The sequence below is a fragment of the Streptopelia decaocto genome, assembly GCF_964273445.1.
Source record: "Streptopelia decaocto genome assembly, chromosome: 2".
NCBI lineage: Eukaryota > Metazoa > Chordata > Aves > Columbiformes > Columbidae > Streptopelia > Streptopelia decaocto.
In genome coordinates this window covers 138,183,903-138,210,679 of record NC_138655.1, presented here as the reverse complement: position 1 = coordinate 138,210,679, position 26,777 = coordinate 138,183,903, and the positions used below count along the sequence as shown (strand labels likewise).

At 43.0% G+C, this 26,777-nt stretch overlaps 2 protein-coding genes across 5 annotated transcripts; one reads left to right on the top strand and one right to left on the bottom strand.

Annotated features, from left to right (window-relative positions):
• Positions 1-13,002: 13,002 nt before the first annotated feature.
• On the bottom strand, positions 13,003-19,257 carry TFPI2 (tissue factor pathway inhibitor 2). Of its 3 annotated transcripts, none has more exons than XM_082044796.1 (5): positions 19,038-19,257; positions 18,766-18,945; positions 18,108-18,287; positions 16,797-16,970; positions 13,003-14,448 (listed from the first exon to the last, which is right to left on the bottom strand). In XM_082044796.1, exons 1-5 carry the CDS (start codon positions 19,117-19,119, stop codon positions 14,348-14,350), a joined length of 717 nt encoding a protein of 238 aa, XP_081900922.1. In that variant the 5' UTR covers positions 19,120-19,257; the 3' UTR covers positions 13,003-14,347. The 3 variants fall into 3 exon arrangements, with proteins under 3 accessions (XP_081900922.1, XP_081900921.1, XP_081900920.1); XM_082044795.1 differs by having other exon boundaries at positions 13,004-14,451; positions 18,108-18,284; positions 19,038-19,252; XM_082044794.1 differs by having other exon boundaries at positions 13,005-14,451; positions 19,038-19,246.
• A 3,448-nt stretch (positions 19,258-22,705) lies between these two features.
• Positions 22,706-26,440, top strand: LOC309435978 (guanine nucleotide-binding protein G(I)/G(S)/G(O) subunit gamma-11). Of its 2 annotated transcripts, XM_082044799.1 has the most exons (3): positions 22,706-22,886; positions 23,011-23,114; positions 25,993-26,440. In XM_082044799.1, the coding sequence occupies exons 2-3, from the start codon at positions 23,019-23,021 to the stop codon at positions 26,116-26,118; spliced, it is 222 nt and encodes a 73-aa protein (XP_081900925.1). In that variant the 5' UTR covers positions 22,706-22,886; positions 23,011-23,018; the 3' UTR covers positions 26,119-26,440. The 2 variants fall into 2 exon arrangements, with proteins under 2 accessions (XP_081900925.1, XP_081900926.1); XM_082044800.1 differs by lacking the exon at positions 22,706-22,886 and having other exon boundaries at positions 22,897-23,114.
• Positions 26,441-26,777: the final 337 nt, after the last annotated feature.

The following is a 26,777-nucleotide window of genomic DNA, read 5'->3' as shown; positions in this document are numbered from 1 at the left end:
GGTATTTCTTACAATACTAGATGCAGTTACTCAGTAAATCAACAGTTCACGAAACAAAGAAAATGTAGCTTACATCTGTGAGAAGACTCAGGCAGAAGCTCAAGTCCTATTCCAAACATTTAAGCCATCCAATTAAGAAGATATCAAAATGGTTCAAAAGACCCACTGCATCACTGATTTCCTCATCAGCAGGAAAGCAGCTCCTCTATAAAAGATGGCAATTGACTCAGAAAATTTGCTAAAAGATGGGTCAGTACCACTATTTCACTAAGGATATGGTACAGGTCTTCAGGTGACCCATCCAGCTGACCAGTGGCAGTTTGTAGCAGGAAAGGATCTTTTAACAGCAATAACATGATAGCAGTTGATGTGAGATGTCAAGAACACTTAGCTGTGATTGTTAAGCAACTACGCCTTATTGAGTGCCTAGGAGTGCTCTACCTTGCTAAATGATAGACAAAATTAGTTACCCACTATCTGGCATTAACAGGTCATGATCAATGCTTATCATAAATTTTCATGGATATGAACTATTAATTTCTTCAGATTACCTGCGTATCAGCCAAAGAGGGTTTTCATCAGTCTGGGAGGGTTTTCATCTGGGAGCTCTGACGATGGAACTCCTTGGTATTTCTAAGAGGCTGAAAGGAGAGGAGAAAAAATATTATGCTGTGATATGATTAGAATCTTGTCTTTTATAACCCCTGTTTAAAGCTTCTGTGCCTCAGGACCCAGCAAATGTGGGCTTTGATCATGTGGCGAGCATGTAGGGAAGGTGTGTTCTCATCAGGTTTTGGAGAGTGCTAGCTGGATCAGGACAGGGAGACACTGCAGCAGCTGGCTCCAGTGGTCACCGCGCCTGTCTGGGAAGCAGCACGCCTCATGGTGTTCTTGCTCTGGAAAGGAAGAATACAGCCTAGCATAGCATTTCTGGAAGGTTTCCAAGTCCCCGCATGCTGATACGGAGGCACAACACAAGAAGCTGAGTGTATATACCGTGGGGAACTGGACAGATAAACACTAATGAGATTCTTGCTGTATTATAATGTGCAGGTTGGGTCTCACAGCAGACTGGCTTTTCTGGAAGAATTTGTGCTTTGCAGCAGTTCGGCATTTATCAAGAATCATCTCTGATTGTAACAAGCAATGAGATAAATCTGCTTTTTTAATTATTTTCAAATTGGGTTAAGTTTTGTATTTTTCAAAATGTCTCAGTCAAGCTTATTAAATACAATTTCCCATTCTGTGTTCCAGGAATTAGTGACATGGTGTCTCATTTCATTGTAGAATATGTCAGCTCTGTGTGGCATTGGAACCAGAATGGAATAAAAGGAGGAATTTTATCAGGGACAGAGGAAGGTCCACTCCATAGTGGAAATTCAGATTGTGTGGTTGTCCCACAGTGCCATGTGACTGGCCTCTCCAAATCCAGTCCAGCATGTTCCAAACCTTGTTTCTGATAACACATAAGGTGATCACTTCCTCAGCCCAGTCTGCTGCCAAACCCCAGCGGAAAGGAAACGGTACCACAAGGGCTGAGCTTCATGGCACTGTGACAGCAGGACGTGGGAAATCTGACCACGATCTGTTTCTAAAACTGAATTTATCCCCTTTCTGAGATGCAAAAAGGGTTTCTGAAAAATATTCACAAAAAGAAGGAAGAGTTCTATTTTGGAAACTGTACATTGCAACTTTTTGAATCTTAACAACCAAAAGAAAAAAAGAAAATGGACAGTCTTCAGGGTGATTCAAAGGACTTTTGAACTTGGAAAGAAAACCTTGTTACAATACCAATGGAGTGATTTTAGCATTTTTACTGGTTGTTATTTTTTTAATAACATTTGCTGGTTTAATAAGCATTGCTAACTGGTTTTCATTTTTTATCAGATGTGTGGGAAGAGTTGTTAAGCAGTGTCTATCAATAGTAAAATCCAATAAAGTGGTAGCTGAGTTACATGAGGTACAACAGTGCAAAGCAAGAATTTAGGGGAAGCAAATTAATGGAGCAAAGCTAGCATGATTTTCTGAAAGATGCTGTCATCATATTTGCTTGTGGTAGGGCATGCTTGAAATTAAAACTGCTGAAGCAAATGGAAAAGTCAAATGAGCTAAGAAGGTATTAAAGCCAAATCCTATGGTATGAAGTTAGTCCTTACCCAACTGAAATTCCCAATAATTTCAGTAGGAGAATTGCCTGGAAAAAGGCTGGAGGGTTAGACTTGTGGATAATAAGAAGAACATGGTAGGATGCTTCTGGGTTAGTTTTATGGAACACCATAAAATAGAGGGCTATAAAACCAGAGGTGAATAATAAAAGTGAACTGAAAACACTCCATAAACCAATCTTTCTATTTTAAATTTGGGGGGAAATGTGACTTAGAAAGTGAAGGAACCACTGTTTTTCTTCCAAATACCTCTAACTAGCCAGTATGTTATGTAGTAAACTAAGTGGGAGACAATAACCTCTTTCACACTTCAGTGTATTAATAGCCATTATTTTAAAAAAATAAATGCTTGCTCCTAAGATTATGACTTTACAGCAATAGCCTATAGCCCAATTTAGTTTTCTGGGCCCACTTTTATGACTAGAAAAAGGAATCAAAGTGAAGTACTTATATGTTTCTCAGTATCATTTGTGTTCTATACAACGGTTTTTCAGACGATGAACCTTTAGGATCAGGCCTTTTGCAAGACATCAATAAGTTGTTAATTTAAATAAAAAAGGATAGGCTTCTGCAAAAAGAGGAACTGCTGAAGAGATTTAACTTTGGAAAAATTGTATGACTATTTCTGCAGCTTGTGAAAATTGGTGGGATTTTACTTTTTGAAACACTTTTGAGGTATGGGAATGGTTCAGCTATATGTGAGGTGGCTCCCATCTGTGTCTGCCTATGTCAAATATTGCTGCAGTAGCTGCTTTTTCCATTATACCAAATTCCAAAATTAAATGTTAAAGCAAAAGAATCCAAATATTCAATGTAAAGCAGAAAAAAAAAAAGTAAGAACACTAAATATAAAATAAAATTGCATTAACAGAGAAAATACAAATAGAAAATACTTGGCTACATAAACTAAGAATATGTCACTCTTGCTTTCTGCAGACAGACTAGCTGTGCCTTGCGTGTGCTTTGATCTGGCTGGACCTTACTGTATTAGTGCTAAAGCAAATAACCTATTGGAGAGGCTGGTTTTCTTGGCTTTAGGTATTATACCAGAATTATGCAAAGTGAAGTCTGTCTTCTACCATAGCCTTTCTGTGCTGTTTTAGGCAAATCAGTTAGCTCACCCATGATCTAACTTGTAAATAATTTTCATTATCTTTGTGAAAGCTACATGTCTAACTGTCCTTTGGGAGATGGTTCATCTCTCCAGTTCTGCAAAATGATCGTGAAAGGACCTCCCTCATTCACAGGAGAGCATTAAGTAGAACCAACAACACATCACCTTGAGGCTTAGCCATGTGCTGGGTGTGGAGAAGTCTCCAGTTCTCCTGTTGGTAGGATTTCTTAGCTGATGTGCAATGCCAAGCAAATGTAGCTATACTACATTTCAAAAGTCAGTTCAGGCCAGCAGCAGCCTTGGTGCTTTCATGCAAGGATGAGGCTGGGCTGGTAACTGCTGACTGCAGGCTGAAAGCCCTGGGGGCACAATGCAGAAACAGATGATCTGGCTTTGCAGGAATTTGTACACCTGCAGAAGTTGAAACCGTTTCTGTATGTTCACTTATCCACTCAATCTCAGCCCCAACACCCCAGATAAAGGGAACCCATCTGCAGATTAAATGTCCCTGATAATTGCACTAATGGTGGACATATATGCACCCCGAAAGGACTCCGAGACCTTGTATATCTTCAAATTATGTAGGACTGGGGTTTGCCCACATTCCTTCATGGTGCCCTCAGTCAAATGACCATACTGAATTTTCATCTGCTAGGCTTCCAGTATTCCTCATTGATATGAGTATAGGCAAGCAGGGTATAAATGAAATCTCTGGCAAGGCTTTATAAAAGACACAACCTTTCTGTTGAGAAATATCGATCTGAGTAAGACTGACTGTTTAGTGAGAACATGCTTCTCCCTACACTTCATGGGGGAGCATTTTGCTTCCTTATATTCAATATATTTTTGTTGGATTTCATTGTTCTTGTGTTTCTTTTAACAAAAATGATACATCCAAAATGCAATTCAACCTCACAAAACTAGTCTTTCATTAAAAACCTGATAATTTTACTTACTTTTTTCTTTTTTTCTTTCTTCCAGCCCAGCAGTGAAAGAAAATATTTGAAAATTCAGGACTACCCAAAGGATGGGAATTTTGGTTTTGACAAGCAGTGCTGCTTACCGAGCACACATTTCACATATTCTGAGTGCTCTGATTGCTTCCAGACCATGTTCTAGGAAGTTCAGAAAGTTCCATACTGGGCAGCTTTTAGGACAAATTCTATCAGTTCATTATTTACACTTGTGTTGGTCATTCGCAACTATCAATGAACCTCCCTACTGTTTTATTAGAAGGATTGAATCCACATGAACCCAGAGCTCTGGCCTTTCCCACGATCTGCTACAAGGCCACTCCAAAAGAGCTTTCTGATTCAGCTCATGTGCAGGGAAGCAATGCAAGGACCTTTGCACAACACATAAGGCATATGTGTATTTTCCCATACTAATCTCCACTCATCCTAGCCACCAACCAAGTATTAGGTGTGACAGAAGACGTCTTGTCAGACCTGCATGAATATGATAGATCATTCCGCTTCCTTGTCTTTCCTCTTTTTTCAGCAGTCAGTGAGATAATTTAATTGTCAGAAAGTGATTATGGTCCCTACAGATTTCCAAAATAAAGAAGTTGATGAACAACATAGCTAGTAACTAAATTATTTTTTGGGTTGAACTTTGAAAAAAAATTATAAATAATTTCCAATTTTATAACAGTCTGTGTCAAAAAATGTTAGCAAAAAAAATCAAGAAGTCAGTACCAGAAAATGAAGTCCTGCCTCTTAGATGATGACAAGGATTAATTAAGTACAGCAGCACCACCCTTAGCTGAAAGGCCTGAGAAGTGGGTGTGATGACAGAGACCTTGACAGTTACCAAATGCTCACCTCAGTCCCATTTCTGAGATTTTGGGACATGACAGCAGAGTCTGACATAAAAAGGAAAAGAAATCTTCCTAAGGAGAAAAATATATTACAATAACATATTAAAACCAGCTTGTTTATCCTGGTTGATCTTTCTGAAATGTTTAATTGTATCATTAAGAATAGAATGGTACTCTTTTTTATTGGGTACTTTTTCTGAATTGACTTTCAATTGGATGATAGGCGTATATGAAATTCAGCTTCAGTCCAACCCCCCAAAACTATCATCCTTACTTCACACTGCTTTGTGGCCTCTTGACAAGGCATAGCTCTCTTAACCAAGAACATTCTTCACCAGGCAGACTGCTTCCCTCAGTTTTCCTTCTCTTGCATGTATATGAATACATGAGCTCTTGAGCTTTGAATTGAATTTTAGCGGTCATGAAGAGGCCAAATGATAGCTCTTCAGTCTTTTAATATCTGCATAGTTTTTAGTCAACTGTGCTTGGGACTGCCAGTTAGAGGCACTTGAAATTTCAGCTTCTTCAAAGAGATCTCTTCTTTGCAGCCCAACCTTGGACAATGAGCTCATTCCATATTGTACACCAACTAACCTTCAAGACCAAAAACATGCTGGTCTTGGGTCTTACTGAAACTGGAAGCAGCAAGTGAAAGGCTGGGTATCACAGGAATCTGAACTATTCAGTATGTCAACATTATTTGAAGAGCTATGTGTGCGTCATGTTCTTGTTTGCAAGCTAATTAGCTTACTTGTTTTGAAAGATGGATTAATGGATTAATCACAGGGTGTGGTGGATGTTTTAATACTAAGGTTTTTAATTTTTATATGTATAATTCATTTCAGAACTGAAGAACACAGGAAGTAGAAATGTGAAAATTATAACTGTGTTAAAAAATGGAAATGATAATCACTAATGTCTTTGGCACAGCAATATTTCTTTTATGTTATCTGAAACTGTAGATAGTACCAGCAACTGTGGAAAGAGGGAATGATATCAGAGCTTTCTAGTTAATAAATCAGAGCAGAATGGAAAAGGGTGTGGTTTCAAATGTGAAAAATGCCAGACGGGTTTCTAGTTTGCAAAACTGAAACCAGGGGTGGTTCCCATCCTGATATCCTCTCATACTGCAACATTTAAGAAAAATCTACTATTTTTTTCATTATTCAGATTATTAAATTTTGGGAAACTCTTAATATCACAAAATACACTGACACAAATTTATTGACTCAAAGGCAAAAGGCAGCATGGACTGGGATCTCGCCCTGGATTCTGCACAGAGGAAGACACTCATTTCTGACCAATTCAGCAGCTGCACCAAGTTGGCTATCTGTATGTGCATATGCATTTTCACTTAATTCCTGTTCTAGACAACTGCCCACCTAATGGGCCAAATTATCCTTTTCTTGGTCACAAGCCCACCAAGCATTACATGGTGGGGTCACACAAGAAGGGAAAGTGTCTTAATGTTAAGTAATGCCAACGTGTGTGATTCTGGGCAGGACAATTTGCATGAACCATGAACCATCTGGTCTTTGATCATTTTGAAAATGAGAGGTGGAGCCAGATTTTCAAAGAAAGATGTTTACCTCAGTGAGTAAAGGCAGAGATAAATGTCCAGGCACAGCGATAAAGTGTCCCAGACACTTTTAAAAAGTTCCAGTAAAATTTCCACCCTATCAATAGGAGTTAGGCAGCTGATACTTATTAAAAACCTACAAATCAAACACCTTTGTAAATGTGGTCTTTGTTTCCTGATCCCTCTCTTTTCACCTTCAGCTGTACAAACAGTTGGTGTAAAGATACAGGATGTGCAGTTCCTTCCCCAACAACCTCCTTTTGGTTCTCCTTTACTAAAACTGAGGAAATGACAGAGATCAAAGTACAGACTGCAAAATCTGCATTATGAGTAAAGGGGACATTATACAGACCGAAAGTACCAAATAAAGTCTCTCTGAGACAAGGCAGAGTTCCTATATATGTTGATTAGAAAAATAATACTTTTTCTTGAATGTTGACTGAGTTAAACAGAAATTAGTAGACAAAACATACCAAAAGAACAAGTCCTGATCATATTTTAGAGCTTGACTATACCGGTGCCTGTAAGAGAATAAGAGTAAGTTTGACCATGGTGAACGAATGCTACCAATAATGCATACCATTACAAAGTATGTATTTAGAAATGTATCACAATTTCTCTACACATCTGCATAGTTTGAATACAATAAAATAGAGGAAGAGCTGTCACAGTCACTCAGCAGCTTCAAAAATCTCTTAGTCATGTTTTAGTATGCTTTATGGAGCATTCACTCCAGCGTTGCTGAGATTGATTGTATCAGCTGGAAAACAAAATAGTCACTATTTTATGCTTTTGGATGTCTGAAGGAGAAAAATATCAGTTTTAGGTTTTTGCAGAGTACAGTGATGCATTTCAAAGCTCTGTTAATGCTGTACACTCCCACCTGAGAGGCCAGACAGATGAATTTTTTATTTCTTCGGCTTTTTGTGCATTAGCTGATGTATCACAGTGCTATAATATGACATGTGGACAAAAAGTTTATCACATAGTGTTCAAAGGATGCAAATCAACATTGTCCCTTAGAATAGTATCTACTGTTTTAACCGTATAGTGTGTAGAAAAGGTGGTGGAATGGATTTGCGGGAAGGGGCAGGGAAGGAGGGCTCTGTTGCCAGCCTCCGCACCCTGATAGGCCAGGTTGCATGGTGGAAGCCCACCTGCTCGCTCCTCCCCTCCCCCTCCTCACAACCACCTCCTCCCAGATCGATGCACCCATCCCTGAGTCCCTCCCCATACCCTGTTCCTCCCTATTTGCAACTCCCAGCCCATGTCCCCAGCACTGAGCTGCCCATAGCTCTGCACAGCATGGGAACAGACATCCTCCCCAGATCAAAGGGAAGCTCCTAGTAGGTGCTGTGACTTGCACTGGGAATAGGCATTTCCCCAGGTAATGATAACGGGAAGTGCTCTGGGTGCCCAGGTCATTCAGGTCCTTAGTTTTTCAGTGCTGTCCTCAGAGAACTTATTTGCATTTCCAACATTACATTACTCTTCACTTAAGACAGTAATTCATCCTTATAGGAAAATTTGGGCTGGAAGGAGCTGGGAGGTCATCTGGTGCAATCCCAGTTAATGAACATGAAGAGAACAGTCGGGTCCGGCGTCTCCTGGCTGTTGCACAAACGCTGTGCTGGCAGAGGCTGCTCATCAGGGCGAAGTAGAAGGAAGAGCAGTGAGTCAGAGAAGACTCTCCCCTCCTCCTTCCAGCCTAGGATTCCCTAACCAGGGAATGAGCGTTGCTGCACAACTTGCAAAAAATTTCTCTCATGACCAGGAGGAAGCCTGCAAGAACTGTGACTATATTATTTTCCCTTGCTTTACCTTTCTCAAGTGCTTAAGATATGTCCAACCTCTTTTGTCTCCTCGGGGCCATCTGAGCTGATTCTCAGTGGTTTCTTCACAGGGCTGAAGATTTCAGCAATAAATAGTTTGAAGGCATTTTTTGGCTTTGAGGTCTGCAGCCTCACCCTCTGCAGCCAAGACTCAGCATACTCCTCCTTAACACCTTTGGGGCTAAAATGAGAAAGCCATTAGGATGCTTCAGTGATAAACTGAGAAAAAATAAAATGAGCTTTTTAAGAAAAACCTCAATCCTAAATGCTACTGAGTGCTCACTATAACATTCAAAGATGTGATTCCTTCTGTTGGGCATAGAAACATTAACTACAGGTTTCTGTTCAGAAATGAAGCAATAAAAAGTTGGATGATTCTCTGTCAACTCCATTGTAACAGGTTTGGAAAGAGCTTCATTATTGTATATGTGGAGATCAAGAGCAGCTTTCCATCAGCATAACTGCAGAGTACAGTCTGTAATCTTTTTTTAGTTTCAGTTTTAAAAAGAAAATACAAAATTGGGAAAAAAAAGGTTTTACTTCAGCAACCCATTTACTTTCTCAGATGTTTGTAGATTTAAATAGTTTTATAAGAATTAGAATTTATTATGATTCATATTGTACAGTTTTAGCATAGCTTCACACTAGAAGGATGTGAAATTGCTATTGTGAGATCAGTTAAGGAGCCCAGTTAAATTGCCAGTATAAAAGTGAAACTTAGAGTAGATGTCTACTAATGTATAACATATCAGAAGGAAGAATATTCAAGCTATCTAATGACTTTAAATCAAACTAAGGAGCTTTAAAGCTTCCTTCTTCAATAGAAATCAATTGCTTTGGATTTTAAAACAAGAGTCTTGAAAAAGTTGGAAGGAAAAATCCCTGATAAAACCTAAACAAGGAAATGCCTTTGATATTGAAACAGGTATTTTCCAGGGTTTTTATATAATAGGCTTCATAGCAGTTTTGGTCCTGATCCTATTTGGACACATATTGGAGCAAATAAATGAGTTGGTATTTCCTTTCCCACCTGAAAGGAACCTATTACCCCACCAGAGCATGCAGTCATTCTCATCATACATCCAGTAACTGTGTGGGTGTTGAAATAAAGGTCAGAATTTTTTTGCTTTGCCTTTGTTTATTTGCTTGCACCCACTGATGAAAATTGACAGACAAGAAGAGCTCAGGTAAAGCAGACACATATACTGCTGCAGAAAAATGCTGCTCTATGCAAGATCATGTTTCCACACTTAAAGGAGGTTATTGAAGCCTTTGGGCTTGTACCAGGTCTTGTTGGACTAACGGCACAGCAGGAACTGTACAAGGACCTTGTGTTCCAATGCAGCAGCCTGGATCCATGAGAGAGCAGTAAAAACCATTTGCCACCAGTGCTTTTCTCAGCAGATTTCCCTCCTACCTTTAGAGAGAAACAAAGTTGGGAAAAAAAAGTCTTGCTAGTCTTGCTGCTTTGAGTGAAGGCATTTTTATAAAGTATTCTTTTTCAACATCAGTAAAATTCAAGATTACTCTTTGTTGAAAGGTACTGTGATGATGGAAAGCTTTTTTCTGGTTTGATAATGGGGTATATTTTTCACCCTTTACTCTCTTAACTCTTTAAATAGCTTTTATTAGTATAATCTATCCTCTTTATCTTGCATCCCACACACAGAGAAAAATATCCCATAGAGAATAGTGTTCATATATATTTATTAGTTACTATGAATTTTACTACTGCATTTCATACATTTAAAAATTTTAATCATGCATTTCCATCTTAGAAAAGATGTTGCATACTTGTTTAGTGAATAGTACCTTACCTCCAAGAAAGCTCATTGAGCAAAATCATAATTCAGCTGTCAGGTATATGAAATAATTTAACCTGTAGTTAATATATTAAGGCCCTTAATAAGGGTGTAGCATGAGAAAAAATAAGGCTTAGCATACTGTGTGATCACCACCTGGAAGTCAGACCCCACCAGAGGAGACGGTGTGATGTACTTAGAGTTTGAATTGCATTTCACACCCTTCATACAAAAGCAGTCAGGCACCCAAGCAGCTGTGTCTGGAAGACTGTCCACTTTGTCCATATTGATCTGAAATTATAGTCAGAGCTGCCAGTACAAAGCGAAACTCCATTAAAAAGAACTTGGTTTATTCCCACATAATAAATGCAATTTTTTACATTTCACAAGCTAGTCTTCAACTTGCCTGAACTGTCTCTCTTTTATGACTAGCTCAGACATTAACTGGGAATGCTCATTTCTTTGGCATTTAGTTGGAAACTACAGCTCATGATCACACCGGTTGCTAATACCCCAAACAGCATGTTTTTATGCATCTTGTTTACATAGATTTTTTTAATATCATTGCTGTTCATTAGGCTTTATATACAATGATTAACACCCCTTCTCCTCAGCAATTAAGTAATTTGTCAGATGATAGACATTACTGTACAGGACCACCATATGCTGAAAAATTAAGCTCACTTCAACAGAAGCAAGTATCTCTGCACTAATTATCACCAGTGATAGTTATGCATAATAAAAAGCTTTCTAGAAAGATAATGAGGCAGATTTTGCTTTCAATAACACTACCATAAATGCGTAATAATTCCGGCACATCTGCAATGTGGTTCTTCCAGATTTACATAACCATAGCTGGACTGCGTTTATCCAGTAGGACAGATTTCTTGTCACTACCTGGATCCAGAACTGCTGCACTCAGCAATGTAGCTGACTTCATGCTTGGGGACACAATCTTTCACCAGTGAGGTGGTTTTGTTTGGGTTTTTAATGCGGTCCATTGTGTCTAATACATGATTTTTTAATTTTTTTTTATTTTTTATTTTTTTTTACTAAATGTTCCATATTTTTTACCTCCTCAGATGACAAGAATCACTAAAGGAGCAGAGACACTTCTGGTAGTTAAGAAATCCCATTTCAGGGACCTGAGCTCATCACCATTTCTGCTCCTAAACTATGGAACTGGGAGAAAGTATTTATTGGGGCCAGTCACTGTTAAAATAGATGTGGTGAAATTTTGCTTCCCATTATTTAGATTATCAATTTTAAAAAATTATCTGTTTCTACGTGGATTTTTTTTCTTTTCTCTTTTTGATAGTTAAAATTCCACTGAAATATAAGCTGAAGCCACTCTCTAACTTTTAAAATACTTCACAAAGCAATTTCCTGAGTGTTACCACAGACTAAGGATGAAGAATCAGCACAGATTTTCATTTTTATAGTCTTTGATATAGGTCTTCACAAGACACCACTAAGAAAATAACTGGAATTATGGGTTGCAATGGAAAGTTAAAGAGCAGTGATGCTAGTCAAATCTGCTTGTTTCAGCAACCACTGCTCAGCAGCAGGTATGACTGTCTCATGCAAATCACCAGTCCTGAGTTTCAGTGGCCTATGAGATAAGATGAACCCAATTTTAATCACTGTTTCCCTCCTCTGCAGTAGAAATTGGTGCTGTGACACACTATACTAGCTGCTGGACATTGGCTACTATAATAAAAGTTAATTTGCAGGATGGTATGGGCTATGTTAATTTTCAGCGTGGCAAAATGCTAACAGTTGACCCAACCTTGAGCCACTGTTGTTTCATCAACAAACTGAAAAAGGAAGTCAGTCATGAATCATATAAAATTCTGTAGATGATAGAGAATTATTTAGATTAGTCACAGCCACAGGAGTCTGGAGGAATATTAATGTAATGTAAGCACATGAAGCAAAGCAGCACAGTGGCAACTAAAATTCTTTGTAGCTAAAAAGAAGAGATTAAAGCATTTACCTGAAAAGAAAGTATGATTTATACACAGTGGAATAGCTTCACTAAGGCACTGAAAGAAACTTCCATGGTCTCCCCACTTCCTCTTCCTCCCTACTACAGCTTGCTCTCTAGGAGGCCCTGCAAGAACTGCAGTTGATTTAGGTTAAATTTCTGTGATATCAGGTAGATAAGGGATTCAAATGCAAGTCTCTGATATTTCACTTGAATACCCTAGCAGTAAGCCCTTGGACTTTTTATGCAAGAAAACAAAGAGCATGTGGAGCAGCTACATTATGAAGGGCTGCAGTGGCCACAGTGGTGTCTTGGATAGAGCCTGGTTCATCGAGAAAGGTCTCACTGAGCCCCTGAGGGGCCATGAACAGAAGACTGATTATCAAACTCTTGGATCCCTTTCAGGAGACTAGCTGGGTATCACATCACACAGGACATGTCATGGTTTGTGACCAGGCACCTAATTTGGAGTCCAAAAATTGAAGTGAGATGGAGCTGCTCTCAGGTTTTGGGCTCACAATCCCAGGTCTACTTTGGTATCCCACCTCAAGATACTCCTATAAAAGTCAAAGACCCTGGGACATAAGGAGTAACATTCCTCAAAGATGTCATCAGAGATTATACCCCACAGTGATGCTGTTAAAATATGGCTATCCTCTACTGTTAAAAACAGGGTTTCAATAGAATTTTGACTTCTGAAATGGGCTTGTGTTCTGCAGATACTGGAACATCAAACAGGAGACCCAGCAGCACACAATCAGCTTAACTAAGCACCCCTTTGAGAGCAATCCTTTAGGGAGAGCCAACTGAGCCACAAAAACTGCTGGGGATGAACGACATCAATGCAATTTACTGGCTTTCTTCAAATAAAGACCTTAGCGTAAGGAAATTATTTAAGAGAGAACTAAACTCTGTTAGAGTCACAATCAGTAAATACTAGGTTCCATTACACATATTGTCGTATACAACTAACTCAGGATAATTAACAGAAGCATTAGACAGGACAAGGTCTCTTTTTTTTTTTTCTTTTTTTTTCTTTTTTTTTTTTTCCAAAACACATTTTATTAACATTTCTTATGAATTCATATTTAGGCAATATTGTAGGTGAAATTAATTGAAATTCAGACATGGCTCAAATACAAAACATAAAAGAAAGTGCAATAATATAACCATAGGCATAATCTACCATAAGAAATACAATAGTGCCTCAAAAGAGGTATTACATGAGCTTTGCAGAAGCTTCTGCTTTTCTGCTTTAACAACCACCACATAAACACAAATACCAAGAACCTCAGCAGATGTAAGCAGTGTAGCTCCATTCAAACCAATAAAAGCATACTGATCTATGCCATATGAGGAGCTGGAGTGTACCTTAGCAGAAATTTCAAATGTCTTGAAAAAGTGATGGTTACATTTTCATTTTAATACTCAAGTATCTTACTCATTGCCTTTGTCAGAGTGTTTATCAAAGTATCCATATTCCAAATTTTCTTTTGTGGGATGAGCCAGATTTAAGTTTATACTTCTTTTACTGTTATGAAGACTTCTGAAAGCTTTGAATATGAACACAACTGTAAAAGACAGTCTACTTAATTGATAGTGCCAAAGTATGTAAAATGGCAGGGCAAGAAACCTCTTTTGAAAGGTCCCTTTCTTCAGCAAGCAGACGATGCCAAAAAAATCCATGGTAGAGATATAGCTTTGTACTCTCCTTAGTTATACTAAGAGACAATTGCTTTTTCAAATCTTAATTGATTTGTAACACCTGAAATATTCTCCCAAGGCAATAGTAACATTCCCCCATAAAAACATGGAAATCTAAATATCTGGCTTTGCCAACATATTACTGCAAAGACAACAGAGCAGAAGAACCAAACTTAGGTTCATTCTTCTTCTATTAAATGCAGTTCTTTATAAAAGGTTGGAAATAAAAAGTAGTTCTGAAAGACAGAACTATGTCAGTGTATAAAACTGTGTGGGAACTATTTTACAAAAGAAGAAAATGGAACCAAAAGAAGTTGTTTGAAACATACAAAGTGCACATCAGCTTTAAGGCTTTGGGTTGTATGTCTGAGGTTTCTTAATCAGTTTCCTCATCATTTTTCTGCGAAATGCATTCATTGGCTTGTTGATTCCTGGTTTCTGAGTCCCTGCTAATGAAACAAAGGAAGAAGTTAAGGAAACAGTATGACAAAACTGTTACTACTCTATATTGTTTGGCTTTTTTGGTGTGTTTTGATCTTCTTTGTTTTGTTTTCACATTATAATGTTTAAGCAGTTAATCCAATAATAATAAACACATCAGAAACTGTAAAAATGTGTTCTGGACTTCATATTCTTAAATACTGTAAGGTCTCCAATATGTCTAACTTTGGCATTGGAGTCCTACTTCGCTGCTCTTTTCCTGAGCAAGCATTAAAGCCTTTTCTAGCTGTCCTGCAGTGACAGCAGAATGGAAGTAAACCCATTGTTCTATCTGAGGGAAAACAAAACAAGCAAAACCACCTATTACTACATCTCTCTGAACAACACTGAGGCAAACTCTAAAATATAACCAGTGCTTGTGAGACATGAAAAGGTAAAATGACTTGTGTTTCTGCACAGAACTGGGTTTCACACAGAAGCTGCAGAGTGGCCCAAGACAGTCAGGGTTATCTCCAGAAATGCTGATGAAGGCTGCATGAAATGTGTGAGTGCTGCTTAGAAAACAAATTATTTGCAGACCCATCTGAAAATGTTTTGTCTTTATGCTACCATTTTACCTGCACACAGAGCTCCAGTGGCCAGTCCCCAATCCTTTCACTGTCACCCTGATGTATTTATTTTATTTTCCAATTTAAGCTTCTTTAATGAAATGAATCAGAAATCTTTTCACTTCAAAAGCTATAGACCAATTCAAACAACAGTTGTATATTTGCACAGGGAAGGTCAACCAAACTCAACTCAAGATTCCAAAGGTAACAGGAAAGATTCTGGGGAGGTCATTATGGGAGCAGGAGAGAAGGAGTGGCTTAAGTTGCCTTAAAAATGTGATTAATGTTGCTGTACACTCCCAGGCTCCAGAAATTAATATGTATAGCACAACATTAATTAGTCCTTATTATGCCCTTAACTATGGCCCTTGGTTGTCCCAAGCCTTACTGATTTGTGAAATCCACAAGTTAGTGAAAAGGTTATAACCGAACCTTTACATTTGGCTATCTGTTGCTCTAGTTATGAAACAGATAGTGTTTCCTTACTTCTTTTTTTCCACCAAAGGAGTGAGGAAGGGAGAAGCTCCAGGTGGATCTGGTTGGGTGTGTGCAGGGGCAGGGCACGGAGATGCTGGAGAGGCAGTTTCCTTCCTCCTCTCTCTTTGCAAACCTGGGCTGAAGCCAGCCCTACCATTTCCCAGGTAGTAATAGATGAAAATTAGATAATCACAAGCATCTCAGATCGACAATTTAGCATGCTATTAAAGACTCCCTTACAATACTAGAATGGCAGATACAGACTCAGGCTTGTCACCCACAGAAATATTACTGCCATGACTAACTTACAGACATTTTTACTTCTGAGGACTGTGCTTGGGGTCCAGCCTTGCCTCAGCCCTCAATATCCACCCAGAACTGAAGAATTATCTTCTGACTTAAGCCTTCTGACTGCACATCTTAAATACTGAAGTGCTTGGAACTTGTGCATATCTCATGTTCAAAGCAGACCTACTTTACGGCTTCCCCCCACCCCCCGCAAAGTCAATGTAGACGCTAGAAACAACCTTATTTTTTTTTCCCATGAGTATCAATTTTTAAAGTATTGTGCTGTGTCTGCTTCCAGAGTGCTCTGGGGTTCAACACACAATTTTGTTTTTCTCTCTCTCACTGATTTACATATCAAGTGAATTAAACTACACTATTAAAACTTGCAATAGTTGGTATGAATGTAGGACTGCAGGTAAAAGCACAACTGTTTTGACTTAGAAGCACAGCCAGTAGAGGACTTGAATAAAACCATTAAGAAAAATCAATTATTATTCTCAACCCTTCCTGCCATAGCTGCAGAAACAGTTGACTTGGCACAACTGATGAGGCAGAAATCTTTAGTAATGGGAGAGGGAAATGGGAACAGGCAGCAGGGAACCAAGGCAGGATGATGAAAATGCAAAGGAAAAAAAGTAAATAGATTTCACAACTTCCTACTTTAAAATACCTGGAAGAAAATGAGACCTTAACGAATGTTCATGCTCATACTGAAACATCTAAAGACTGTTTCATTGTGGGCTCTAGTAAGTTAATTAGTCTTTTTGTGTGCCCTTCTCTACATTTCATTCAGAAGGAAATGGTGTAACCACCTTGTACCACACCGTTCTTGTCAGAAGGATTTAGTGCTGAATCTCAGTTTTCCCTGCCTTTGAAAACACTGAGTCTAAAATGCTAAAAGCATACACTTGTAACAAGCCAAGGTGAGGATTTGGATTGCTTTACCTGCTTGTGACTGACAAAATACAAAACAGTCTTACCCTTTCTGCAGACATTGTAGCAGTCCTTTTCAGTAACAAAGTTATTGGCATTTCCACCACAGCCGGTATATTTGAACTCCTTGCATGATTTAGAACTGCTGTCATAGTAATAGCGAGGCACAGAAGAAGAACACAATCCTTCATCTTTCGGGCTATAGCACAGCAAGGGGCCAGCTTGAAAGAAGAAGGAAAAAAAAAAAAAAAAAGACAGAGAGACAAATTACATAAATGTAATCTCTGTGCCTGGCTTCTTAAAATTTATCCTGCAATAAAGTTTTTGGCTAAACAGTTCTTGTTCCCATTGAAGTGTCATGACAGTTACCAATGAAATTTGAGATTTACTACATCTTATTCCCACGAGTTATGAATTTGAGAAAGTGACAGCCCCAGAAAACAGGATTACTACCCCACAAGTTAAATTCATCAGCTTTCCCCATTTGTGGTGCCACACATAAAACAGCCAAAATATTTACCTACTCTGGCCAAAAGTCTTTTTCCATATATATATAGGAATAGAACAATAATTCCAGTGGAACTACTTTTGTAGAGGGAAAAGGCACTGTTTTGTTTATCCTTGCTGTGATTTTTGCCAGTAAACCCTGCCCATTTGCAGCAAAAAGGCAAAACTGACAATCTGTCATCAGCCAAAAAAACTGTCTCATCAGTCACTAATAAAGCTTAGGCAGTGACAGCTTTTATACATTCTGGTAGATCTCTCTTCTTCACAGATCCTGTCTTGCACTGGCTATTAACCTGGTGTTTATGACAACACTTAGCTATAGTCACCTGCTCATAATTACCACCTCTCTTTAAAGCTCATACAGAGAGACAGTGAAAAGTCATATCAGGCAAAAAACTTATCAGAAGTTGAGCTGATGAGTGCCAGAAGTCCAAGCCACCTAACATTATCTCTCAAGCCTAAGTTTTAGAAAGGCACTTCTTTATATTACAGTAGCACTGCCCTGAACATGACTGCCAAATGTCTCATACATCTTCTTCAACACAGATATCCAACCTTATTTCCCTTTAGATTACACATGTACAGCTCTTTAGAAGTTAAGAGATTAGCTGGATGTAGATACGGGCATATTTAAGGTCCCAATATTAAACTAACACAGCATTGTGCACTTTCAGCAACAGACAGCTGAGACAAATGACACATGAAAGTCTGTAGACAATATAAACCTCTGCTTCCCAGAAGTCTTCAAAAATGCCACTGTATGAGTATCCAGAGGAAAATATCAAATAAAGTATCATCTTCATATTGCTTTCACACCATCTATTTTATTAAAAATTTGGGACAGCCATTACTTTTCTCTGGCAGACAGTGGTCCACACAAGACTGCAAATCTCTGAAGTTGTTGCCATTTCCGTAACAGCCACCGTAGATGAACTCCTCACACCTCATTGAGCTCAAGTTAAAGGCGTATCTTTTTAGATGACTCCTGCATGGTCCTCCATCAGCCTCCATCCGGCATAATTTGGGCACTTCTGCAACAAAAATAATTTTACCCTCTGTAAAATCAACCCTTTGTGCTCCCTGTACTGAGCAACATGGTACTGTAGGCAAAACACTATGACTCCGATTGCAGGCAAGTCCCAGCTTGTCCCACTACTTACATTCTTTAATAAAGTGAGATAAGCTTTGCAAGAGGAATCCAATGCATTAATTAGCAACCAGTTATAATATTAAATTACATATAAAATATTAATAGTTAAATTCTGCATGTCATCTCTGAGACAACACACTCCAGTTTCTCTGCATAAAATTGATATCAGCAAGACAGCTGCTACAACGAGGAGGGACAGACGGGGCAGGTGTGAAGCATGCTGCAAGCTGTACACCCTCCCTGGTGCTCCCACAGGACCCCTCCAGCCCCCGATCACCCGGACACACTCCGGGGAACTGTGCCCTGTAGTGTCGGCCCCAGGGGCTGAGGAGGCCGGCGAGGCCGGTCCCCGGACTCACTCTTGATGGTCCAGCAGCTCTTCTCGCAGTCGTCGAGGGTGAGGAAGTTGTTGGCGTTGCCGTGGCAGCCCCCGTAGGTGAATTCCTGGCAGGTCTGCGTGTACCTGTCGTAGTACCAGCGCGGCACCAGGGCGCGGCAGGGGCCGTCGTCGGGGGGCAACAGGCAGGCGCGCTGTTTCTCTGCGGGAGACACCAGCGACCGGGGCTGAGGCCACTTGGGCGGCGGAGGCGGCCCAGGCCCCGCGTAGCCGCCCGCGGGGTCCCCGTCCTACCTGTGAGGGTGCGCGGGGCCAGGGCCGCGCAGGCCAGCGGCAGCAGCAGCGCGGGCAGCGGGAGGTGACGGCCGGCAGCCATGTCGCGGCGGCGGCGAGCAGGCGAGAGGGTGGCAGCGGGGTCCCAGGAGCGAGCGGCGCTGTCCGGCCCGACGGCAGCGCTTTATATGCGCCGAGACGGCTTCTCCGGGCCACCTCCCTCCTTGCGCATGTGGTGGGAGGGGAAGCTCTGATTCAGCGGGGCAGCAGGTCCCCGCTGACCCGGCCGTCACCGGGGCGCGGCAGCCTGCGCGCCTGCGTTAGCCCCAGCGCCGGAGGCCGCAGGTCGACAGCGGCCCCGCCGCCGTCGGGGGACCCATGGCCGGGGTAAGCAGTTGGGGCCAGTGGGGGAGCCGCCGGGGCTGGCTCGCTGTCGGGCTGCACTGCCAACGGCGGAGAAATCTCCGTCGCGGGGCTACGGGGAGCTGGCAGAGGTCCACGGCTGCACCGTCCCGTTTCCCCCGCCCCCAGCACGTTGCGGGATGATGCTCAAGGGACATTTCCTGTTAATCACGGCGAAATCCGTGACGGGTCACTTAGCGAAAGTCCTCTCCCCCCTCGCCCCGTGGCGGCCGCTCCCCGTGTGGAGGCTCCGGGCAGAGGGCGGCAGGATGCTGAAGATCAAGCACGGGAGCCTCGGGCAGGTCCAGGCATAGCCCGCTTAGCCAGTGCCACTTGAGATAACACCAACCAGCCCGCGTTACTCGTTTAATACCATTGTGTATAACGCCAAAGAACTTGAGAAAACCGAGGTACCGCCAGTAGGCTTGGACTCCTGGAAAGCCAGAGGGGCTGAATGGATGAAACCTCTGGCTAGTTCAGAGAGAAGGATTTCAGGAACTCTCATGACTTGGCTTATTCTGTAGATTTTAGCCCCACCAGGCAATCCAGCATGATCTGGGGTAGGAGAGGGCGAGCAGCAAACAGCATACTTTCCCTCTCTAATCTATTAGAGCCATTACATTAATTAGTCCTTACTCCAGATTTAATATAGTAACAGAGATAAGAGTCCCTGCAAATTAGGCATGCTTTCTATAGATAACAATAAGCTAATCTGATCTCCTTTTCTTCTCCACTCCCTTTACAGCAACGGTGTTGGACCTCAGTCCTCCAGGCAGCTGCTGCCCTCGATGGGGTTGCAATACAGGGCCCTGGAATCCTGTGCCCTGCAGGAAGAAGCCACAACCCACACCATCTGTAAGGAAGAGGAACATAGCACTCTGATTATTTAAAAAACTGACTTCCCCTCTGTGGCTTCTGTGCTTGTTGTATCTCATTGAGGATTATAACCTAGTTTTCTGACATTATTTTATTTTTTGTAAAGGCAAGAAAGAGGAGTAAATTCAACCCCTAGCCCACCTAGGTGGCTTCTGGACAGATACAAATGGCACCCCGCTCCTTCCTTTCTCAGCACTGCTCCTTTTTTTCAGAATCTCTGGTTGCCAAAGGGTAAATACATGCTTTAGTGATTAAAAACAAACAAACAAACAAAACCCATGACAAAACCAAAACTGATAACATTTGAGATATGGGGACACATGAAACACATCTGCCATGTTTTGGGAGTCTTGTAGCTACAACTCTTAGTAACAGGTGTCCTCCTTTTCATGTTTTTTGAGGTTGTTCGGTTTGGTTTGGGTTTTGTGGGTTTTTTGTTTGGTTGGGTTTTGTTTGTTTTTGTTTTTGTTTTGTTTTTTACGCTTTGTAAGCACAGCAACTACAATAAAGCTTAAGTCCTTCTGATAGGAAAAAAAAAAAAAAAACAGGAAAAAAAAAAAGACACACAAAAACTTTTCTATTTCTGGAAAAAATCAAAAGGCCATCTTTCTTGTATTAGGAAACTCTCAAGTGATTTTTACTTTGACTAGACTGGTGTCCTTTAGTTTTCCTTAGATATTGTAGGAATTGAAAAGTAAGTCATTGAAATACCACTTGAAACAATAGCAGCAAAATGAATGCTGTCATGGAATACCATTTTCCATATTTTCCATTTCCTCTGTACATGCACACATACAAATCAAAGTCTGAACTAAACACACTTATCCAACAACGCTGCAGCACAGTGCAGTATTTATTCAGCTGCTCTTTTGGTGTAATGGCAAAGAAGTTCACTTAGATTAGATAAGTATCTTTAAAAATGTATGAACTAGAGCAAAAGTTAACATAGCAAGTGGTAGAAAGTCCTTTGCTAACTGCAGAGTTAGTCACATCAGCAGACAGCTCACTGCATGCTTTCCATTACAGGGCTATCAATAACAAGCTGCAACTGTTCTTCCCACCCTAACCACGCTACTCATGTGCCAGAGCCCACCCCTAGATCACTCCCGCACCCTACACCTGCCACCCCCACACCACACAGTGTCTGCTTCTCTGTGCCGCAGTGTTTCTGCTCCCACCAACAGCCTTGCTCCCCCCAGGACCCTGGCCAGGCGGCTCTTTCCACCTGTTTGACTGGCCCAGGAACCAGCAGCTTGTTGGGCTTTGGAATGTAGCTGCCAGTGTAGATTGTGAGGGTGTAGAAATTGCATTCCAACAGCTGGGAAGAGGGGGATAATAGCCAGAAGGAACTGATTTTAGTAAACTGACTAAAATAAAACAAACCCCAACAGCACTACACGAGAAGCACTGGAGAAGAAAGATGTAAATCTTACATACTGCTGTCAGCTGCTTGCATCTGGTGAGTAGGGAGAGCAGGAAAAAAGAGTGCCTTAAAGGTGAAAAGCCAGAGGTGGAAAGGGGGAGAAGTGACTGCCTACAGAGGCCCTTGAAGTGCCAGATAACAGCAGGACTCATGCAGGCACATTTTAACAGCCTGCAGTTTTGTTCAATGTAATGGATTGTGGATTCTGCCTCCACTGTTTTTGCAGGAAAGCAGATGCTGGGATCAGAGATGCTAGGTGCTGTACAAACATGGATGGAGGGACCACCCTGTTCCAAAGAACATAGTGCCCTGTTTGGAATCTAGACCTTGAAATTATATGCAACCACAGGAGAAGAATGGCCTAGTTCCTTCTTTTAACCCAACGTTTCTCTTACAGACAGTGCCCCATCCTCAACACCCATCATAACTCCATGACTCCAGAGATGATCGATGCAGGTAAGGCACAACATCCCTCTCACGCAGAGCTGCAACTCTGCTTTGCAGAAACACCTACCAATGAAAGTTGCTTGTCGCTGCCATTGACGGCCTTGCTGCTTGCTGGAACACTTGACCTGAGAGTGGTTCCTTCCCTTCTCTACCTGTAGTCCAGTCCACTTTTGGTTTCAATGTGCAAGTATGAAGGAACATGCCCATGCAAACCACCTGCTGCTGCCTTAGCTGCTGGGCAGAGGAACACAGAGACTAGGGATGCTGGTGGCATGAGCAGACAAGAATCATTATGAGGGCCAAGAGGAGCAGAAGGCCATAGCAAGGGAGAAAGACCCCACTGCTGGGCCAAGACACCCAGCCGACCTTGCCATGTTTGCCTTACAGCAGTGGTGACATGGGAGAGACCAGCATAGGAGGGTCGCTGCAGCTCCTGACTCCCGTTGCCGGCTGCTCCACGGGGCGCCAGGGCGATGCGGTGGCTGGGCCGAGGTCCCTGCTCGGGGGACGTACCGGGTGGCCGGACCCTTCCTGTGCACGCAGGGCCCGTGTCAACGCCCCGGCGCCCCGGCAGCAGGGCCGGGTGGGGCTGCGGTCTTTAATCCGGTTATGGGGGATTAGCGTGGCGGTTTAAAGGCCGGAGCGGCGCGAGGAAGGGGTTCCAGGCGCGCCGGAGAGGAAGCGGCCGCCGCCGAGCAGCGGGGCAGCCCAGACGGCACCTTGTAAGTGAGCCCGGGGGCGGGCCGGGTGCGGCCATCCCACCGCTCCGCGCCCGCCCGGGGGCTCCGGCCCCGGCGCCCTAGCTACCCAGAGCTAACCTTTTGTTCTCCCTCCGCGCTTTGGCAGTGTAGACGATGCCAGCCATCAACATCGAGGACTTGAGCGAGAAGGACAAACTGAAAATGGAAGTGGAGCAGCTCCGGAAAGAAGTGAAGCTGGAGAGGCAGCCGGTGAGTGACCGCGGAGAAGGGGCCCGAGGCTGCCCGGCCGCCGGGGCAGACGGCGGGGCCGGAGCGGGGAGAAGCCCGTTACTCGCTGGTCGGGCTTTTGGGGGCTCATGCGGCGCCCGGGACACGTCGGGTGGGCGGCGAGGCTGGGCGCGGCAGTCCAGAGCTGAGCGGGAGCGCCCCGTCCCGCCGCGGCGGGCCCGGCGAAGGCCGTGGGAGCGGGGCTCCGGGAGCCGTGCTCCGGGACCCGCTCTCCGGGAGAGCTCCGGCTGTTTTCGGCCGATCGCCGTCCCCGCACGCAGTTCGCACCGACGGGCCCTGCCGCCCTCCTTGAGGCAGGGGCCGGGGACGGCGCTGGATGCGTGCCGCTGCTAGCACCGTGTAGAAACACGACTTTTTTAGGGGGGGTGGCTGTGGAGCGAGAGTGAAAAAGAGGCGCGCTGCCCCCGGGATAAGGCGCCCCGAGGGGCCGGAAGGGGCCCACTGGCTGAGGTAATTCTCGATGTACTTGACACCCTTTGGGTTCCCCTCGCTTGAGGGTCCCTGGAGCCTGGTGCCAGCACAAAGCAGCGTCGTGTGGCGAGGGTTGGGTGCGTCCCTCTTCGAGCTCTGTTCTCCTCTATAAAACGCTTTGGGACCTGCTAGTACCAGGTGAGGGGGTGGTGTGCTGGCGGGAAGCCTTGTTGCGGCACCGCTCCCCGTCCCGTACAGCACCGCGCCCGGTGGTGCTGCGGGAGGAGCCGCCCGGCCACGGCCGCCCTCTGCCCGCTACCGCTCCCCGGCTCGGGCACTGTGCCGTGCCCGGGCAGAGGGCACGAGCCAAAGGGTTGCTGGGGCAGAGCCATGACCCATCTAGTCTTGTCCGATACAAACATCGTACTTTAGTAATTTACACTGGCTGTTCCTTTCCACAGGTGAAGTAGTGTAATTTTTGTATTTGTGCACAATTTCTATAGATGAAGGACATGCAGAACTGATATTGGTCCACGATAAAACTAATATTCTTTTTCTTTTCTTTTTTATACTGCATGCCAGCAGAAGCAAACTACATCTAAATGAACGCTACTAGCTAGGACTGAAAATACATCTATATGTGGGAATCAGTGGCATTACAGATTTTGATTTTCATAATAATAATAATAATTTACAATTCTTGACTAAATTTTGGGGATAAACCAAGAGCCCGATCACATTAGGGAAATTGATATTTTTAAATCACCTGTAGTAAAGCACAGACAACACCCACAAATTTACCAGTGCATTATAACAGAAGTTTCAGTCTGAGAACGAAATCTGTGTGGTAGTTGTCACGGTCCCCTGGTATCTGTATGGGTGTCACAGGGACAGGGAAATACAGAACCCACCTTTCTGGTGTCACTAAAAGTAAAAACATTTCACCAAAGTTTTCTTAACTCCTTCCTACACCTTTATAGCACAAAGATGAAATACCTTTTTGAATAATTTTTTGAATAAATGTTTGAATTGTACTTAATCAGGGTTTTTTTTTTTTCTTTTATGTGAAAAAGATCCTGATAGTGCTGATTGAAGCAAAACAAACGCTGGTCCTGCACATACTTTGGAGCACAACTTTACTGCAGCATAGGGTGCCTCAATTTGAAAAAGCAGGATTTGCAAGGCACAGATGAGCAAGGCATGTGTAATGGGATTTATAGGTCCAAATTCTTCTTTGCTATGAGGCAGAGAGAGGTAGTTAGACCATATTTTATGCACTGTTTAATTGGGAATTAACTTGGAGTTCTTTCTGATGGCTTAAAGCTTAATTTCACGCAGGCCATGCTCTTTTAGTCCGTGATGCAGTCAGTACATTCATTGGTTCTCTTATCATAATTCTACCTATGGAGTAAAATATAATTAAAAAAGAAGTTAAGGGCCTTAAATTAGAAATACTAGTCATCTAGTGGCCTGGCCAACAGCTGGTTCCTGCTGCTGACTCTGCACTGCTATGCCTCCACAGGGATTGCGGTTAGGAAGGGAAGAGTTGGGGACAGAGCCAGGAGCATGTTCTCAGACATGTCAGGTATCTGAGCACGTAAGGACAATTTCTGATGACATAGGGAAGGGAAACAAGAGGTGTGCATGGACAAGGATCCTCTGGAGTTGGTGGGATTTGCTCATGCACCCTGAGGCTCCGCAGACAGTGTTACTACGTGTGCTGCATATGCTGCTGTCTCAGTGAACACAAACCAAACCCATTTATTTTTCACAGGCGGGTTCTGTGCAGGCTTACCTACATCAGTGCTAGTTTGCTATGAATGTCATGCAAAGTGTCATGCATATTATGTTCTCTCTTAACACAATAGGCTGCCCATTGTTCGAAGTAACCCCAAGTAACCTGTAAGCAAACTGTCTTTCCTAGTCAGGTCTTTACTCCCATGCAAGACATGTGGTTGCTATTATAGAACCGCAATGTGAGAGTTTGTATTACCACTGAAAAAATCATTACTGAATGTTTTGTTTGGGAAAAACATGTACAGTCATAAATACTTGAAAACTGAATTGAAAGTCACTGATCCAGAACCCACTGACTATAAGTCATGCTGATGCCGAGTAGAGTGTGATCTGCAGCTTAATAAAACTACATTGGCTAATTGAAAAAAAAAAAAGGCAACTATACAGCAACTGCTGTTCCAAGTGACATATACATTCCCAGTGATACTCACACGTTCTGTCAGTATCAGGCTGTGAAAAAGTGGATGGAAGCTGAGTCTACACATATTTAGTTCTGGCTCTGTGATCAACTCATGTATTTGATGGGAACGTGAATAAGAGAAAGAAGGATGTGAATTCACTGTTTTGCTCTTCTGGTGTGCACACTGAGCTTCGGGTATAACACAGCCACTTCTCTGTTCTTTCACTCGAGGTGTCCAAGTGCTCTGAAGAGATCAAGAACTACATCGAGGAGCGGTCGGGTGAGGACCCGCTGGTGAAGGGGGTTCCCGAGGACAAGAACCCCTTCAAGGAGAAGGGAGGCTGTGTCATCGCTTAGGAAAAGAACCCAGCACCTGCCACTGGAGCAGACATTCTTATACCTGTAGGGAGTCACTAGTGTGTCCCCACTGCCGCCGGTCCTTGTTGAACGAGCACAGGAGCGGATTTCTTCTTTTTATTTTTTTTTCTTACAAAAGTAAAGAAACCAACCCAAAAGCAGCTGAGACCCACGTCGGTCGCTCCGCAGGGACGGCTGCTTCACGCTCCCCGCCGTGGCCGGGAACGGCTCCTTTCGCTTCGCGGCACTTGCTTTCGCCTCCCGTTTGTCGGTTGCTTCATGGCTGTTCGTTGGCATTAAAGAAAACCTGCCTGTAACCTGAGACCCTGCCGTGGCTTGCTGCGGGGGAGAGGAGCTGGAGGAGGGACGGGACGGGACGGGACGGGGCGGGGGCCACCGGGAAGACCCGGTCCCGCCGTTAAAGCTCGCCGGGCCAGGCCGCGGAGCGGGGCGCGGGGACAGCGGGACGGAGGGCGCGTCGGTGACAGGCCGCAGCACCGCGACTTGCGGGTGGCCCTCGAGAAGGCACCGGGGTGCGGCGGTGCACCCCCGAGGTGGGACACTCGGCTGCACAACTCTGTGCGGGAAGAGCAATGGGGACAAGGCCACTGAATCGCCCGGAATGTGTTTAAATAAACAAACTTCCCTCTGCCAGTGTC